The 19,979-nt window shown below is 31.9% G+C and overlaps 1 protein-coding gene across 2 annotated transcripts; it reads left to right on the forward strand.

Annotated features, from left to right (window-relative positions):
* The first annotated feature begins 11,460 nt into the window (after positions 1-11,460).
* On the forward strand, positions 11,461-14,401 carry LOC131608889 (ninja-family protein Os07g0602900-like). Of its 2 annotated transcripts, XM_058880474.1 has the most exons (3): positions 11,461-12,450; positions 12,487-12,608; positions 13,714-14,401. In XM_058880474.1, exons 1-3 carry the CDS (start codon positions 11,765-11,767, stop codon positions 14,160-14,162), a joined length of 1,257 nt encoding a protein of 418 aa, XP_058736457.1. In that variant the 5' UTR covers positions 11,461-11,764; the 3' UTR covers positions 14,163-14,401. The 2 variants fall into 2 exon arrangements, with proteins under 2 accessions (XP_058736457.1, XP_058736456.1); XM_058880473.1 differs by having other exon boundaries at positions 11,465-12,608.
* Positions 14,402-19,979: the final 5,578 nt, after the last annotated feature.

Consider the following 19,979-nt stretch of genomic DNA (forward strand, 5'->3'; position numbering starts at 1 on the left):
AAAATCAGAGTGCAAAAATCTTAAAAACAATTCAAGCATCATGATTCGAGGTGTCACATTTAATCGACTAATAACACATTCGTATATCATGCTCATCAACATAGATACATAACACATATAAAGGAGGGCAATAACCAATGCATTAATCATCAATGCCAAAAAGTAATCACATCGCAGCGGAAATCGAATATCAACAACAATCTAAGTCATAACATCATGGCCAACATGGTGTAATATATCCAACAAGTCTCATCATAACATAATGATGAAAGCCAACAAAAGGTAAACAACAAGAAGCAAGACATAAGCAAGTAATTCGACATCTCCCCGAGTGCTACGTATCAGAGCATCGACACACCGACTCGAGCTATAAGGTACACAACTACTCCACGTCATCACTTGCACGTTACCAACGGAGGGTAACATTCAAACAGAAGGGGTGAGATATCATTCACGATAAAGAAACGTATGATAATATTCAAAGCGTAGTAAGGATCATACATATATCACCACTTCTCATCACATAACATGTTATACAGTTCAATTCGCTAAACATCTAGCAATACAGTAAGATTGTCAAGTAACAAGTATAACATCTTATTTCATTCACAAGTATAATACGAATACATAAAACAAGCATCTCATCGCTACGTCTCAACAACGTCTCATCACCACATCATATAAACACATATTGAGCATAAGACCACATGCCATTTCAATGCGACTCGACTTATGCAAATGCATGTGGTACCAATTTAGAGTTAAATTCCCATCGTCTCAATTTTGCCATTGGGCACACCGTCACTATTTGCCAATAAGGCAACCGTTGCTTTTGCCAAAAGGCCACCGTCGCTTATGCAAATGAATGGGACAAAATGAATGCAACATCCACAACAACACAACACATACAACACGGACAATACGTCACAACATCATTCAAAATCACCATCAAACATCATCAATATAATGTCGAACTTCAACAACAACAAAATCACCAACATTCATAAGAATGCATCACGTCATTATCACGTCATTAGGTTGCATCATCATACAACAACAATTCATCTCACAACAACAATTACATCATACAACAATCCAATTCAAGAAAAAGATTCACAAGAGTTTCCAAAGATACTTGAATTTTCCCAAATCTACCTTCAGTTCGCGGCGCGATGACAGAAATTTTCCCAAATTTTCCTACAGTTCACGGCGCCATCCATGTTCGCGACGCGATGGTAGAAGTTCTGCTGTTCGCGGGGCGAACTGAACAAAAATCAAAATCTCAGTTCAGCTAACAGCTACGGGTTCCAATCAAAAATCACCCAAAATCTCATTCCAGACCAAATCCAGCACATATTAGTGATACCTAGCATGTTACTACTCATGGGCAATCATTATAACATCATTCAAAACAACAATTCACAAAATCCCAATTGATTTCACTCAAAACCTAACATTTATCAAGAAAATGATTCAATATATATAACCCTTAAATCCCACCATGAACTATCATCAGACATCCCTTTAGAATGAAAGAACCTCACCCTTACCTTATCAATTGATGGCAACACTATGAGTCTCCGATTCACACTTCTGATTTGGCATCATGGATGGAATCTCCAAGCTTGTTCCTCTTGGCTTGCCTCCTTCTCTTCAAACTTTATTTTTCTCCCAAAATGATAACACTACACTTCTCATTCTCTAAAACTCTAACTTATCATTCCAATTGGGCTTAGACTTTAACATTTCCTCTTTACTATGTTTCACAAACCAATTTAGGCCCAATAAGATAAATAACTCCAATTAAATCAAAATATCACTTTTATTAATATTCCAACAATATAATAAATTCCGACTTGTAAATAATATTATTCTTAATATTATTCTTCGACTGCTGACTAAAACCCGACTTTTAACTTAATAAATTCAAATACGCTTCTTAAAATAACACCGACATTCCAAATTCGACCATAGCCAATCTTTAGATCCTTCGATAATTTAACTAACCAATTTAATTAAATTTGGGGAATTATAACTTACACACGTACAGAAGGCTGAGATGGTGGATAAGGCCAGGAGTGCCATTATCTTATGCCTTGGGGATAAATTTCTAAGATAAGTCGTCAAGAAGGTAACTGTGAGTGTGATGTGGGAAAAACTTGAATCATAGTATTTGACCAAGTCTTTGGCTCACGGGTTGTATCTGAAATAACAACTCTACTCATTCTAAATAGAGGAGATCAAATCTATAGTGGAGACGTTTACATAATTTCACAAAATTATTGATGATCTTAAACATATTGAAGTGAAGATTGATGATGAGGACAAGTCTCTACTCTTGTTGAGTTCATTACCTACATCCTTTAAACACTTTAAGGATGCATTTATTTAAGGTAAAGAAGGTAGTATCACTTTTGATGAAGTTCAGATGGCGGTAAAATCCAACTAATTTTCAAAGGTGAAAATTTGAATATTGGAGATAGGGGTGAAGGCTTGAGTGTCTCAAGAGGAGAAAATGAGTGTAGATGGACCTCCAAATCAAAGAAGTTTGACAAGTCAAAGGTAAAATGTTTTAGTGTCACAAAACCAGTCACTTTAAAAAGGATTTGTGGAACCTTGTTTTGCAGGTAATATGACATCTAATTTTATTAATGACAATCACCATGATTACAACTCTAATGACAACTATGATAAGTCAAGAAAGAATGATTAAGAGGTTAAAGATGCAAACTTAAGTATTATGGTTTAATAAACTTGGATATCCAATGAGGGAAAATTAAATGGAAATAATCTAAAGCTTCTTATCAAGAGATCTCAAATAGTGTCAACATAAATAGCAACACATGGCAAAAACTTGTAGAAAATGAGTAATCTCCTAATTTAGTAAGTGAGTGATCATATGTAAAACAAATTGGATTTTCCCAAAAAGTACAAGGCTAAAACAAACACTAAAACATTTTTCAAAACAATTTACCAAAAAAAAACTTTGAAAAACATCTGGAAGTTGTATCAGATGATTTGGGAGCAATTAAATAAGCCATGTGCAAAATATTAACTTTTCTAATCGATTAGAATATTTGCCCAATCGATAAAAAATGCACAAACTTAAAGCCCAAGTAAGTTTGAACGCGCCTTGACTCTATGCAACGACTAGACATCTTAAATTTCCGTTTTGAGAACTTAGAATGTTTGGTTGAAGATCAACCATCATTTCCTTATAAAAGAGGGTTCCTGAGTCTTTTGTACTAAAGCTTTCAATTATTATTAAAAATTCTCAAGATCAATTCTTAGAAAGAGGATTAGGTTCTTTTGGTTTGAGTGAACCTCTATAAGTCTTGGTTGCTTCCTCTCCCTTAACTTTTTAAATTTGTAATTTATTTTCTGCTATTTACTCTCCTAAATAGTGAGAAATAAATTGACCTGGTTTGAAATGCCAAAAATACCCTTTCAGATCAAAACTTGACCCAAAAACAAGAAAAGATGGAAATCAACGTAATGGACCGCCACGGGCCATGGCAGGTACCGCGGGCGACCGTGGCAGCTTTATATAGTGCCTATTTCTTTTTCCAGTCCCACACTTCCTACCACGGTCGTGGTAGCTACCACGGGCGACTGTGGCAGACCCCTGAGATTTTGAAATTCATGCTGTCAGGCTACCACTGGAAGTGGTAGCTACCACGGGTGGTTGTGGAAGACCCCCTAGAGCGTGCATAAAACTTTTTCGAATTTTCGGAATTTTTTCTGGTTTTTGCTCCGATCTTTCTTGAATATCTAACCAAACCTAAGAACCTTAAAGAGACACAACCAAGGCTTAAAATGTAGAAGAATGAAGTAAAACGCTTGACAAAATAAAGCAAAGATAAGTAAAATCAACGGTAAATAAACGCTTGACAAAATAAAGCAAAGATAAGTAAAATCAACGGTAAATAAACGTGTAAAAACCACTAATCACCATCATAGCTGCAATGATGAATAAATGTGAAGAAGAAAAGAAGATGATATTGGAGAAAAAGGTTATAGATCCTTGGTTTATGGACGAGACCTTCATGAGAGGGTACAAACCATATTACCACATCTATCAAGCCTCACTAAGAGCATTCTGCACAAATAACCTGATAGAATCTTCCTACATCTAGTACAAGAATTCTACACCAACCTGAACATTCTTGAAAAAACCATAATATCATCAGTAAAAACGCGAAGATAACAATTCATAGAGAATGATTTGGAAGAATGTTTGAAATACCCTTCCTAGGAACACCCTTCAAGCTTGAAAACTCTAAGAACTCAAAAACTTCAAACGAAACATGGCTCTAAACTCTCTTGTATACAATTCCATGGGGAAAAGAAGTTTTTCTTTCAAAACAACCCTGGTAAAACCAAAAGTACGAAAACTTCACTATCTCTTGACAAGAATTTTACTTTAAAAAAATATCAATATTAACTTTTTCATCAAGAATGATATTGTCCCTCTTTGGATCCTCACCCAAAACATACCAACAAATTGGGTGGATGAAATATTCCATCACATGTCCCTCTCTATAGAAAAACCTTCAGCGGATCTTCCATATGGGGCAATAATTATAAAATATTGAGGACTTTTATTGTTGATACTCGAGGAGAAAGATCAATTTTATCCAACAATAATAGATTATACCATCCTCATAAACATAAAGATCAAAATTAGATACGAGGAACTAAGAGTTGACTAGGAAAATGAATAAGAAAAAGAAGAAGAAGAATAAGAAGAAGAAGAAATAGAATACATAGACATAAAAAAAGTTTGGGAAATTTTCCAAGTCATAACAAGAGAAGTAAAATGAAGAAGGCGATCTCAAAAAATGAGGACCTATGACAAATACATGAACTTACTTATAAGTTTTTATTTCTTTGTGCTTTTTAAATTCAAATCTTTTCTCACAAAATTTCCCTTTTGAATTTTTCGTAATAATATGAGTGTGATGTTTTCCTTTTCTTAAATGTCTAAATTTACCTTGTTTTACATATTTACTACTCGCAATGCATCTTTATCCGTCTTTTTTATTTTGACAAAGCGGGAGAAGTATACTCTTGGAGGAAGGGTATATTTTCTATCTAATTCAGGGGGAGTTATATACTCCTAAAGTGTATTGTTTCTACTACCACTTCCCCTGAGAGATGGGTTGTCATCATCAAAAAGGGGGGAAATGTGGAACCTCTTTTTGCAGGTAATATGATATCTACTTTTGATGATGACAACCACCATGATGACAACTCTAATAACAACTATGATAAGTCAAGCATGAACTATTAAGCGGTTAAATATGCAAACATAAGTATTATGGTTTGATAAACTTGACTATCCAATGAGTAAATGAAAATAATATAAATCCTCATATCAAGAGATCTCAAACAATGTAAATGTAAATAGCAGCAAATGTCAAAAGCTTGTAAAAAAGAAGTAATCTCCTAATTTAGTAAGTGAGTGATCATATGTAAAGCAAAAGGGCTTTTCCATTAAAGCACAAGGCTAAAACACACACACGCACACACTAAAACCTTTTTCAAAATGATTTACCAAATAAGCCATGGGTGAAATTTTGACTTTTCTAATTGATGAGAACATTTTCCAATCGATTAGAAATGCACAAACTTAAGACCCAAGCAAGTTTGAATGCGCCTCGATTATGTGCAACGACAAGATATCTTAAATTTCCATTTTGAGAACTTACAAATTTATATTTGCATCATCTAATCATTTAGCAACTTGTTCTAGTTGGTTAGTTAACAGTAAAATGCGTTCAATGCAAATTTCTTTTTGAGCCAGTATCTTGCTATATATATATATATATATATATATATATATATATATATATATATATATATATATATATATATATATATATATATATATATATATGTCTCGTTTCTCATTTCAAAGCCTTCAGAATCGTGTTTTGATACTTTCATCTCTCTCACACTCTCTCTAAAGTTTTATTTAACTTTCCCTCACTAAATTTTTTAGCCAAATGCCTTTGTGAGAAAAGTTCCTTTGTGAGTTAGGATATATCTATAATTTTGGAAAGGATAGAATTATAAAATTCACCAAGGGAATATTTTTATACACCTTGAGTAAATACTGCCCATTTAAAGATTTATCTAGGTTATAAGCTCATCCTATGAAAAGCTTATATTGTGGGATTGTGAAATCAGTTCTAGGTTTTGCTAAAGATTAGCGAGTGTTAAAATATTCCTAGATTCCTGGTCAGCACGATTAAAACTAAGACAGGTTGAAGCTCAACCTGGTGTTAAAAGCTTCATAGGTTTGAGATCATCCCGATTAAAATCTCATAGATTTTTGGTTAGCTTGGTTAAAACCAAGATGTTAAGCTCAGATTATTTGAAACTTGAAGAGTAACTGCTCCAAGGTCTGTGTTTGAGGAAAAAAGACTAACCGCTTCAAACTATTGTTGGAAAGGAAGATTGACCACTTCACTCTCAAAAATATATTAAAGAAAAGATGCAACCCCCCACATCCATCGTCTTGCTATATTTGTTTTAAGATCAACCATAATTTCCTTGTATAAGGGGGTTTGTGAGTCTTTCCTACTAAAAGCTTTCAATTATTATTATAAACTATCAAGATGGAGAGAGGAGTAGGTTATTTTGATTTGACTGAACCTCTATTATTCTTGGTGTTCTTCTTCTCCCTTAACTTTTTAATTCTGAAATATATTTTCTGCTATTTAGTTTTCGCTGCCTAAGTTTTTCAAACTTTATTTTTAAAACCAAGACTTGATAAGAGCAACTTGCGTCTATGATCCAAATATCTTCAGTCTCGAAAATCGATACCACTAGTGCATCAACATTCTCATAACCATCCTCATCCAAGGAAACCGTAACTTGAACAAAATCATCATTGACCTTTCTCTTAGGATAATCCTTTTGGACTCAAAACTTCACACACAAGTGGAGGTGTGAATTGTGTGGTTTGGAAAAACTTGATTTTAAGTTTTTTTCATATCCAAGTAAATAGAGTTTGAAAAACTTAAAATGTTTGATGATCGTGAGTTTCTTCTTCGCAACGTGAGGAATGTTCCAGAACTAAAGTTAAATTTGTCATCTATAAGTATGTTTGATGATCTAGGAAATTGCACTAGAGTTGAACGTGAAGTGTTAGAAATTTTGTATGATGAAATGATTATTGCTAAATGGTCTAAAATATGTGGTCTATATATTTTAAATGGTTCAAATGTTGGTATTCACTCATCATTAACTAGTGAAGGCTTTCATGACAAGAAAAAACTATGAGATTTGAGGCCAAGGCATTATGAATGCTTGGAGGCAGTTTCAGAAGTGTATAATGAATTCGGTATAAAACAAGGGATAAATATGCATGTGACTACTAAGTTGTTATTGAGTTTCTGGGTAGGGCTGGTGTCAAAATAACTTACTTGGCTGGTAGAGAATTTCTTCAAAGCAAAAAGAGTAATAACTAAGGGATAAAACTAAGTTGAGGTGAAGTTTCCTACTATAGATACTAGTAATAGTAAGGGAACGATTATAGAGATCTCTGATTATCATTTGACTCGTGATAAGGTAAGAAGTGGAATTGTGTAGGCTTCAAATTTGATCATCCTTTCATTCCATCCCCTATAGAGAAATTTTACATATCCACATGTCATTAGAATGGGGATTGTAAAATTGAGAATCTACCTTAGCCACAAGTAAACTCGCTTAGCCCCTAATGAGCACCAAGATTCTCTAAGAGACCAACATGGCTGACTTAGCCACGAGTGGGCATCAATGCTGGCTAAGTGAACGCCAGAGCTCGCCTAGCCAACTTCTGCAATTTTTCGTGTACCTACTGTACATGTTTGATTTACAATTTCAACACACAGCATTTATTCAGGGAAATATGTTCTGGAACATGATTAATAAGCACTTAAATGTTTTGGACACTTGGGCATGCTCATGTACTCGGTACAAAATTACAACATGCCCAAGTCCCGTTGTGCATGTACACAAAAAGTTATATGTAAAGAAAATAGAAAGATCGAGTTGCCTCTCAATAAACGATTGTTTAACGTCATTAGTTAAAGGTCCGTTTTTCTTTCAAACTTCTTTAAATGGGATATTTGTCGTGTTTCTATCAGCTTCACCACCTAGATATGGTTTTAATCTTTAAGCATCGACAATCCAATTTATTTTCAAAATTGGATCTTCCAATTCCACTGTTCTGTACGATTTAATTTCCTTATTTTGAAAGGTCCAACAATTTGATTTTAGCTTCCATGGAATAATTTTAGCCTATAATTGAAGAGTAAGACCACTTTTCTCGGTATAAATTTTCTTCTGATGAAGCGGTGATCATGGTAATATTTGATTTTTTTTTCTTTATAAAGCTTGGAAGATTCATATGCTTGATCTCCTATTTCTTCTAATTCATGGATTTGAATATTCCTTTTTTTTTGCTGCTTGGGATTGGTCAAAATATATGAATATGATTGCCCAATAAACTTTATATTCTAATTCTATTAGAAGATGACATGACCTACCATTAACTATTTGAAAAGGTCTGAAGCTAATTTTTCGAGATGAAGATACAATATTTTCATGAATTCTCTTACTTTCACGGTTGGACACTTCAGCTTGCCTATTGATTTGAGGGTGGTATGGAGATGCTACCTTGTGCTGAATACCATAATGTTCTAAAGCTTTGGCTAGCTGACTGTTACAAAAATGTGATTCTTTGTCACTTATGTGTATCTGCGATTTTTTAAAGCAGACAAAAATGTTTTTTTAAAGGAATTTTATTATCGTTTTGCCGCTAGCTTTGGGTGTTATAATGACTTCCATCCATTTAGATACGTAGACTACTACTACTAAAATGTAAGTATTGATGTAAGATGGAGGAAATGGTCTTACGAAATTAATTTTCCAACAATCAAATACTTCTACCTCAAGTATGCTTTGTAATGACACTTCATTTCTTTTTGAAGTTTCTCATACCCTCTAACAATTGTCACAATTTTGAGTGTGTTCATGGGAGTCTTTAAACATGGAAGGCCAATAGAAACTTAATCGGGAAATTTTCGATGCCTTTCTTTTTCATTATAATGACATTCGTATGGTGAATTGTGATAATGCCATAGGATACTTTAGGTCTGTTCTCTAGTTACACATCTTCATAATAGTTGATCAAATCCTATTTTGAAGAGATATGAATCTTCCCAGAGATAATGAATGACACCTCTTAAAAATTTCTTTCTTTTATTCCAGTTGAAGTCCTCCATGATCATCCTTGCAACCTTGTAATTGGCCTTACTTGCAAATTATGTCCTTTCTTGTACTATTAATAATTTCTCATCCGAAAATTCTTGTTTTATAATAATTTCTCACACTCTTGTTTGACTACCTCTTTGTTTACCAATCTAAAAAGATAGTTTGACACAACATTCTCTAATATTTTTTTTGTCTCTGAATTCCAGCTCAAACTCTTAAAGTAAGATCATCCATCTTCTTAGTCTTAGTTTGAAATCAGATTTTTCATCAAATATTTTTTAATTATATGATCAATATATATAATGATATTGGAACCAATAAAATAAAATAAAACATAACATTTTCTATGACATAAGATCTAATGATCACGTTCAACCTAACCACTCGACTTACTCCTTCCCTAAAATTTCTTTGCAAAAATAGATAGTATTAATTTTTATAAAATAAATTATTAATTTGTTTAGTTATAAATATTTTATTTTATATACTAATATTTTGAACTATTATTAAATTTTAAAAATGTGTTTACATTTTTAATAAAAAATAATTTTTATATTATTATTTAATAAAAAATTATAAATAAATAAATTCAAAATTTTTTTAAAGACCCTTCAAAACAATTGGCGCACTCCTATTTATAAAGACTCTTTATTACATTTGGCAGATCCAATTAAAATTTTTAAGAATCCTATAGATTTGGTGATTTTTTGATAAAAAAATTTATTTAAAAGAGTGATATTTTAAAATTTATGAGAGAAAAAGTATTACTAATTTATATATAAATTGAAAAAAGTGATAAATTGGTCAAAAATATTTCCTTAACTTTTCCTTTTTTTTCTCATAATACTCCAAGCAAAAACCAAAACCTTGTGAATTGTGATACATACCCATCACTTTCTCCTCTCCCACACGTGTCACATTCTCATTCCCTCACGTGTAGTCTAATCACTTTGACCCAATCGAAAACAACACGTGTCAATTCTTTCTCACAACAATTTCCCACTCAATCCTCAAAAACAGCAACCTTTTCATTCTTAAAAAACAAAAAGACAAACCACAACGTAACAACCAACACCCACAAACAAAGCTATGCACAAAAAAATAGGAACACTTGTCTCGTACTTGCCACCTCATCACACTAACAAGTCACCACGTCTCACTTTTCAAATCCCATGTTCTTCCACGTGTCGTTCCAATATCAACCAAGGGTATTCTCGTCATTTTGAATACCCGCTTGAACCGTTTCTTCTATTTATACCTTCCTCTTCACTCTTCACAATTTTTCTTTTTTTAATTATTTTTTCTATTTCTTTTATATAAAAAGTTGTAAGTTACCAACTATCCAATTTTTAGAATGAAAGGATAAGATTTTATTATAAAGTAAGATTTTATAATCTATTATTATAAAGTAAACATTTTTTTTTTTACTTTCGTGTTAAATAATCAATCTATTTATATAGATATTTTTTTCAAAATATTTTAATTTCTAACTTTTTTATAACTTTTAATATATATTAATTATCATTTAAAATTGAATTAATAAATAAATATTATTATATCTCTAGTTTACATTTTAAATAGATTTAAGCACATTTAACACAACTTATTAATATATATTAGTATAATGTTAACTGATTAATACTTATATAATTAAGTTAAATAAATATGTAAGTACTTCTCACCGTAACATTTATAAACTAATATAAATATATTATTATAAATTCCCATAAAAATAGATTATTATAAATTAGTAATTTTCTAGAAATATTTATTATTTATATATTTTTAATAATTATCAATTAAAATTATTTTTTAATGACAAAAAAATTTATCAAAAATTATTTTAAAAAACATTTCATTTTTTAAATATAAATACTTTTTAGTAAAAAAAAAAAGTAACAAATAAATTATTTTTTTAAAAGAAAGTTCCTTATTAAAAAAGTAATCTTGTTTTACATAATTATAAAAAACGAGCTATCTTAAGTAATCTTTATTCTTTATCAATATTTTATTTCTTTTAATAATTAATATTAATAATAGGTCTTTTCTTTTTAACTTTTAATGATTTTAATATGGTTATAGTGTTTTTTCTATATGCATCGCCCATAGTTTAATCTCATACCAAAGGAATCTAGTATTTGGATTACACTTTACAACTTACCATATGAATTTTTATCTCATTTTTACCCTTGTTCATAAATTCAATTTTTTCTCTTTAGATTTCACAATAAGTTTTCTCTCTCTAAAACTTACATGCCAAGTTGTAACCTTTTTTCAAAAAAATTGAGTGTATTTTGCCATTCCAGCTGTTGCAAAACCAGGCTACTGAACAAAGAAAGCCATAAATTTTATCCCCACTTGAAATGAACATTGATCAAAACATGAACCATATTCAGTTAATCAATTTCACAAGTTTCTTACTTCAATTTCACGTGTCAGTGTGATTGAATTTTTGTTTGCTCCTACTTGAATTTTTTTTGTCCAAACCTTGTTCTCCCACATGGCAGTGGTGGAAGATGGGGATAAAAGGCCCTCACAGGATCAGATTTTAGACACATCAATCTCGTCGGCGAATAAGATGAGTAGCAATAAGGATTACACCAGAGATCTCATCAACAAGTTCATCGCCGAAGCTGTTGAGGCTGAACAACGTAGCCGCTGTCGTGTTCCTTTACCGACAGCGAGACATGTTCAGCCGCATGTTCAGCCACAACCACTGCATGTTCAGCCACAACAACCGCGGTTGGATGCTGAGAAAATTGACGGTGAAAGTGAAGAAAGTTATGAACTAAGTCTTGGACTTTCATCGAACGGTCGATTTGGGTATGACCCGAATGCGAGAAAGATCGAAAGAGCTGCATCGATGATTCCGGCAACAGCAGGTGGGTCTGGTGCTGGTGCTGATGCTGGAAATTTGACAAGAACATGTTCGTTACCGGTGGTGAAACCGGCTGAGACTCGAGAAGAATGGTTAAGGAGAAAGGAATTGCAATCGCAGAGGAGACTAGAAGCTAGGAGAAGGAACAAGGAGAAGAGGAGACATTCAAGGGCTGCCAGAGAAAGAAACTCTCGCAGTGCTGAGAGGGGTGCTGAGAGAGGTGCTGGAAGTGAAGGTGGTGGTGAGAATAGTAATAACAACAACCCAGTGGAACAAGGTGCTAATGCTGATGGTTTGATTCGAACAACCTCGTTGGTTCGTGCTGATGGTTTGATTCGAACAACCTCGTTGGTTCGTCGTGTTGGCGGAATTGTCTTGAACAAGGAGAAAGATCAAGTGGTTCCTATTTCACCGCCGACGAGCGGTGGTTCTTCTGGTACTTCATCTGAAGTTCAACTTGGTCAAGGTAAATAAATTTTACTTCTATTTTTTTGGTTGTTTTTCAATTAATTAGAAAATTTTCATGAATATAATCTCAATTATGATAATATGAATCTAGAGATCATAATTATTTTTTGATTGATTAAAAGATGAAACTTTTATTTTTGAAAGAAAAAGGTGAAAGATTGGTTAATGGATTGTAGTGTTGCATGTCACATGGATGGAGTGTTTACTGTCAAAGGTTTTATCATGCTTTGTCGTGTCGTATCAGAACATGTTCCTGATTCTGAAACGTTTTTGTGTTTAACAAATGACATGTTTTCTTATAAGACTGTGCCAACATTTATGAACTATTCATTGCGGTTTTCAACATTATTAAATACAATTTTCAGATGATATTAATGAATACCATGTAGTATATTTAATGAGAATCTTGTTTATTTGATTATAATTTGAATGTAAATGAACATTGTGATTAATTGAAGTTTAACATTGTGAAATTTAGGAGTGTTAATGTTGAACTTAACCCTTTGTTAAATCAATGCGGTTATGTTTTTGTGTTGAGTGGAGAAGTGTACCGGAAATTTTGCAACAAACTTTACTTTTTCAGAACTTATTTGTAGCAACCATAAATTCCATTCAAATTACAGTTTTCAGATGTATGATTAATGGGATTCAATGAGTTTAGAATTTAATTGAGAGATTTTTCATTAAATTTCATTAGGTTCAATTTTAATTTTAACATAAGAGTATCTAAATCTGAATGTGTATTTATTAAACTATTTTTGCATTTAATTTGAAATTTATTCAAGTATAGGAAGAAATCTTAGTCTAAGAATTGAACTTTAATTATGAAAACCTGATTTTAAGTTTATGATCTATTGATTGGATTTGTCAATAATAGTTTTGATAAAGACTCTAGCATTTATAGTTAAATTTATATGATCGGGTTGATTGTTGATGTTAAAGAAATGTTTGATGTCTGACATTTCGACACTTCTCTTGAGTGTTGGTAATTTATGACACTATTTTTTTTATCTATACAAGAAATGTTTGATGTCTGACATTTCGACAGTTCTCTGAGTATTGGTAATTTATGACACTATTTTTTTATCTATACAATTTATTAGGAACAATTCCAATGGATACTCAAAACTCGAACTTGAACTCGGGCATTGTTGGATCTCTAAACCAACCAATAATTCTGAACTTGCTTGTATGCCCGAGCTTGGGCATGTTTGCTGGACCTCAAAACAAAACAAAGGCCGGAAACTTTCTTGAGGGATCGAGCTCCATCAAGATTGTTGGGCCTCAAAACCATCTTGTTGGGCCTCAAAACCAAACAATGGCCGCAAAGAGCCCACTTGACGAAATGCCAAGTGTTATTACCAAAAGAACCGGACCTAATGGAAGAAGAATTGAAGGTTTTCTTTACAAGTATGGAAGAGGCCGTAGAAATGTGAAAATTGTGTGTGTTTGCCATGGAAGTTTTCTCACTCCTGCTGAATTTGTGAGGCATGCTGGTGGAGGTGATGTGCTTAATCCACTTCAAGAGATCATTGTTAAAAGTTCAAGATAACTTGAGAGAGGATATAAGAAAGTATGATGAGAGTGATCATATATTTTAATTTAAGTAATAATTTATATGTTCACTCTTAGACTTTTGAAACCTTGAATGTGAAGATTTGGAACTTGTGTTTTAAGGTATTTTATTAGCTTTGTTGTTATGTTTATGACTTGAGGAACCTCTAAGAGGGAACAAATGGTACTTTGCTATGGTTTAAGCTTTATATGTAAATTACCTTTTATTTTGTTTTATTTTTAGTCTATTTATTATTATTTTTTTGGTAATTTTAGTTTGTTAATTTTTTGATGTAATTAAATTTTATAATTGCCATTTTGAAATTTTTTCCAAACTATTTTAAAAATTTATTATGGTTTTCCAAGGTTTAAAATTTTATCTAAATTATTTTTTATGTTATTTTATTTTCAATCTCTTTGTTATTTTTTAATATATAAAATGCTGATTTTATTCAATAAAATGACTACAATTTTCCTTCTTATATATTTTCTAAAAATAAAACATTTTAGGCTTTGTAATATTCTTAAACTTCTCTTAGTTTTTTCAATTGAGTTTATTTTAAAATTAAAAAAATCTAATATTATCGGATAATATTTTTTCAAATAGATTTTTTTATCTCAAATAGATTTTTTATCAATTTATTTCTTGTTAGTACTTATTTGAAAAATTTATTTTCTAATATTTTAAAGGATAATGTTAAGAGCTAAATGTGGAATTTTTTTTTAAAAATTAAAAATTAATGTGTTTATTACGTTTTCAAATATAAATTTTTTATATAGATTTTTTAGCATGTGTCCTTAACATGTGCCTTTAGAGCATATGTTAACTTTTATATTTATAAAATTTAGATTAAAATTTATTCAAAATGATTTCAATAAATACATATACATCAAGATTGAAGGATGTTTATGCAATTCTAATGTAATTTTTAAAGTAAATTAACAAATTATGATCAATGTTGTGGTCTCATTTCTTCATGTTCGTAGATTTTGGAGAGATCATTCATTACTATGGTCTCATTTCTTCATGTCTTTGATTTTGGAGTGATCATTCATTACTATTTGAGTTAATATGTGAATCAAAGTCGTAAAATCTGAGCTTTAAATTTTTTATTCAAATTATTCTTTCATTAGACTTAGATCATGATATTTACTTATTTTTAATGCATTAAGTCAAGCACATTTATATGAAATATTTTCTCTATAGTTCATAACCTCATAATTTTGAGGGATTTTCAAAAATCTTAAAATTTGCTTTTAGAGAACACTTTTTCATAACCTTTAGATTGCTTCTGAAATTAATTAATCTCTAATTTCTAGCAAATCACCATTTTTGAGTGTGCTTCTCAGCTCTCTAAGAGAATATGAGATCTTTTGAGAGGAGGTTCATTTGAAGCTAATGTTTTCTGAAGTTTGAGTTTTAGATTAAAGACGCATGTTGTAATTGTGTAGAGGAAAAATAAAGGTTTTCTTTTTCATTGGCGACTTTGGTAAAATTAAGTGAACGTTGCTACGGTTGAATTTGTGAGTTTTTATTCCTTCATATTAGACTAAGAGCTTCGACAAGAGACTTGCGATAGAAGTGAGTGAAGATCGCTACGAACGGAGGCTTGGAGCCCATTTTGAATCTAGGAAGGTGAAAATTCAAGTCTGAGTGAAGGTCTTTTGGAATTTATCCTCGTGAGTTGTAAATATCGAAAGAGAAAGAATCAAATTAAAACTATCCTCTTTGTGCAGAGTAGCCCAGAAATATTCCTCCATCTCTTATTGACTCTTTGTTAGTCAAGATATGACATTTATTTCTAAAGATGTGTAAATATTTAATTGAAGGCTTCTTTCCTTTCAATAACTCAAAGTGAGTGGTTGAAGTACCTCATCTCAAAGTCACACTATTATGAATATAACATGCAATACTCATAGCTTCAACCCAAAACTCCACTTACAATTGCTTAGCATGAAGCATGATTCTAGTTGATTCTTGTATTGCTCTAGTCTTTTGCTCAACAATTTCATCTTGCTGAGAAGAGGATTCATAACTAACACCTTCAGATTATAAAAATTCAGAGAATTTTGATCCTCAAACTCTTTGTCATGGTAACTTCTAACTTTGATAATCAAACCATTTTTCTCCTCTTGAATACTTTGACACAAATCTTCAAAGACTTCAAAGGTGTATGACTTTTCTTTAAGAATTCTCATCCATGTATAACTAGAAAAATCATTTATAACCACATAGACATACCTCTTTCTACCCAAGCTTGGTCCCACTAAGCCCATATGAATAAGTTCCATCAATTTAGAAGTAGTCTGATGTTGCAACATTGGGAGTGACATTATGGTTTGCTTCTTCAATTCACATTTATCACACACTTTCCTTACTTTAATCTTGTACCATGGCATTCCTCTAATGGCTCCTATAGTTCTGATTTCCTTCATTCTTTTGAGCAGAAGGTGTCCAAGTTTCTGGTGCCATAGCTTTACTTCATCAACATTAGTTGTTGAATATGTAGAAGTGTAAACAATTATTTGAGATTCTCACGAGTAACAGTTATCTTTAGACTTATGCCCTTCATAAGAACGACATCTTTCTCATCTTTGACTAAGCATTCTGATTTTGAGAAATTGACTAAAAACCCTTAATCACATAGCTGATTAATGCTAATAAGATTAGTAGAAAGTCCTTTCACAAGAATAACATCTTCTAAATTTAGAGAACTAGCACACACCGATTTTCCTACTCCCTTGATTTCTCCTTTAAAACCATCACCAAATTTTACAGCACTTGTGGGGTGATATCTAATATCCACCAATAGTTTCTGAACCCCTGTCATATGTCTAGAGCATCCAATATCAAAGTACTGGTCTTTTCTATTTGAATCCCTCAAGGAGGTATGAGTTATTAGATTGACATCCCTTTCTTTAACATTTCTCTTTTTGCTAACTTGACTAGCCTTAGAATGAGTTGAAGATTTTTGATCTCCAAACAATTTATAACAGAAAGGCTTAATATGACCATACTCACCACAATGATAACATCTCCAAGTTTAAGAATTGGAATTTGTTGGAGATTCAATTAGTCTGTCAATATGTTGGAACTTGTGGTTGGACATGTTGATTAATATTTTCTTTTCAGCAGGAAAGAGTTTTTTTACAGGTCTTTCATTTTGTTGATAAAAAAATAATGATTAACCTCTGTATCTTTAGCTTCTTTGATTGTATCAACCCTATTTTTCATCCGTTTCAAAGATTTTGTCAAGTTGTCAAACTTGAGATTTAAGCAAGTTACCTCACTTTGAAGATGAGAAACAATACATAAAAGCTTATTCTTTTCATTCTCTAATCCAGCTATGATTTTTCTCTGTTCTTCTTCTGTTTCGTGACTTTCTTCACACTTTCCACAAGTATCCTTGTAGGATACATGCATATCTTTCTAGAGATCATTCTCATCACAAGATTCTATTTCATCTGTCTGTCAGAAGGAGCCATCACCAGTTTGGCAGTCTCAATTTTAGACTCATCTTCTGACTCATCATCATCATCAGACCAAGATATAATAAGCCCCTTTTGCTATTTCTTGAAGAAGGTGGGACATTCTGGTCTAATATGACCAAATCCTTTACATTCATATAATTGAACACCTTTGCTTGGACGTCTCTTCATGTCTGGTATTCTTTTGGGAATTATTATCATTCTTGATGTCAGATGAGATTTTATTGACATCTGGTTTATCTCTTCTATCAATTCTTTTCAGAATTCTATTGAATTGCTTCCCAAGTAAAACTATGGTATTGGACAATCCTTTCTTAGTATCCAGATCATCTTGATCTGTTTCATCTGTAACATTTGATATAAAAGCCATGCTTTTATTCTTTTTCTTAGACTTGTCACTAATAGCCAATTCAAAAGTTTGAAGTGAGCCAACAAATTCATCAACTCTCTTGGTGCTGATGTAATGAGCTTCTTCTATGGTTGTCGCCTTCATGTCAAATTTCCTAGGTAGAGACCTACAAATTTTTCTTACAAGCTTTTCTTCTGTCATATTCTCTCCCAAGGCACTAGATGCATTTTCTATTTCAGTAATCTTCATATGATATTCATGGATAGTCTCATCATCTTTCATCTTCAGATTTTCAAATTTAACAGTGAGAAGCTAAAACATAGACATATTTACTTTAGATGTGCCTTCATGAGTTGTTCTGAGGATTTACCAAGCATCCTTGGCTACAGTATAGGTATTGATCAACTTGAAAACATTCTTGACTACTTCATTGAATAGAGCATTCAAAGGCGTGGAATTTCCAAGAGCTAATTTATCATCCTCGTGAAACCAATCGTCTTCAGGTTTTAAAGAAACATTCAATTCTTTGTCCTTCTCAACAGGATGCTCTCATCCTTTCAAAATAGCCTTCCATGCTTTGATGTCCATGGATTTCAGAAAAGCCACCATTCTGACTTTCCACCAGTCATAATTTGAACCATCTAACAGAGGTAGACTGTTGTTGTATCCTTATTCCTTATCCATAGTACCATAAAATATTCTCCTTGGAGCTCACCCAATAAACAGAACAGGGTGCCTACTCCAATGCCAAATGAAATTTTGTCACTAGCAATATAGATGTCTAGACAGATGTCTCAACACAAAACACAATGTCAGAACAAATGTTATAGCATCACCTGCTGACAGAAACACTTTTTAAAATAGAAGATTGATTAGAAAGTAAATTGCAGAAAGATAAACAACACAATCAAATTGTTAACCAAGTTCGATGCAACTCACTTACTTTGAGGGCTACCAAGCCAGGAAGGAAATCCACTATAGTAGTATTAGTTCAAAGCCTAAACAGTCCCAATTTACAACTTATCACCTAATCACTACTTCTATGCAATTTCTACCTAGGAACCTCATAGATATAAGAACCCCCTCCCACTTCCCACTATCACCTCAGTGATAAAAAGAGTTACAATCCCAACAACTGTACCGGTAACAATCCCAATGACTAATAAAAAAGAACCAACAACAAATATTACACTTTCCAATAAACAATACTTGATCTTGCTTAAAATCTTCAACCAAGAACAATACTCAACTCCTTTGCTTAAAAACTTCAAGAGTGAGAACAATCAGACAACCTTAATGTATCAGAAGATACATGAGTGACATACAAAGAAAAACACGAAAACATTAAAAGACTCCCAAAATCTAAACCCTTACTTAGCACCCACTATTTCTTCTTGTGAATGCTTATTATACTAGGTTTAGTAAGTCTCCTTTTATAGACCCCTGCAGTATGGACTTGGACTCTTGAAACGAATTCAATCTCTCCTTTTCAATCAGCTGCAAGATCTTCACACAAAATATGAATGAATCAAATCAAATTCAAGTTTCCTAAAAACATCTCAAAGATCATTTTTTATGAAATCAAATCAAATCTACATTGTCCCATAAAACTTCTTGATTGCCTGCGTCAGTATGAGTTTAATTGAATACATGCTGGTAATTGGTTGACAGTGTAAAATATCTATACACTATCAGTGCATCACCTCTTATATATATATATATATATATATATATATATATATATATATATATATATATATATATATATATATATATATATATATATATATATATATATATATATATATATATATATATATATATATATATATATATATCAAAAATGAATTTTATGAAAAACTAAATAGTCTAATATTTAAGAAATTTTTGAAATTTTAATATCGAACAAAATTATTGTAAGATTTACAAAACACTTTAAAGTCGTTTTGAAAAATTAATTCAGGGGTGGAAATTGAT

The sequence above is a fragment of the Vicia villosa genome, linkage group LG6 (genome assembly GCF_029867415.1).
Source record: "Vicia villosa cultivar HV-30 ecotype Madison, WI linkage group LG6, Vvil1.0, whole genome shotgun sequence".
Lineage (NCBI taxonomy): Eukaryota > Viridiplantae > Streptophyta > Magnoliopsida > Fabales > Fabaceae > Vicia > Vicia villosa.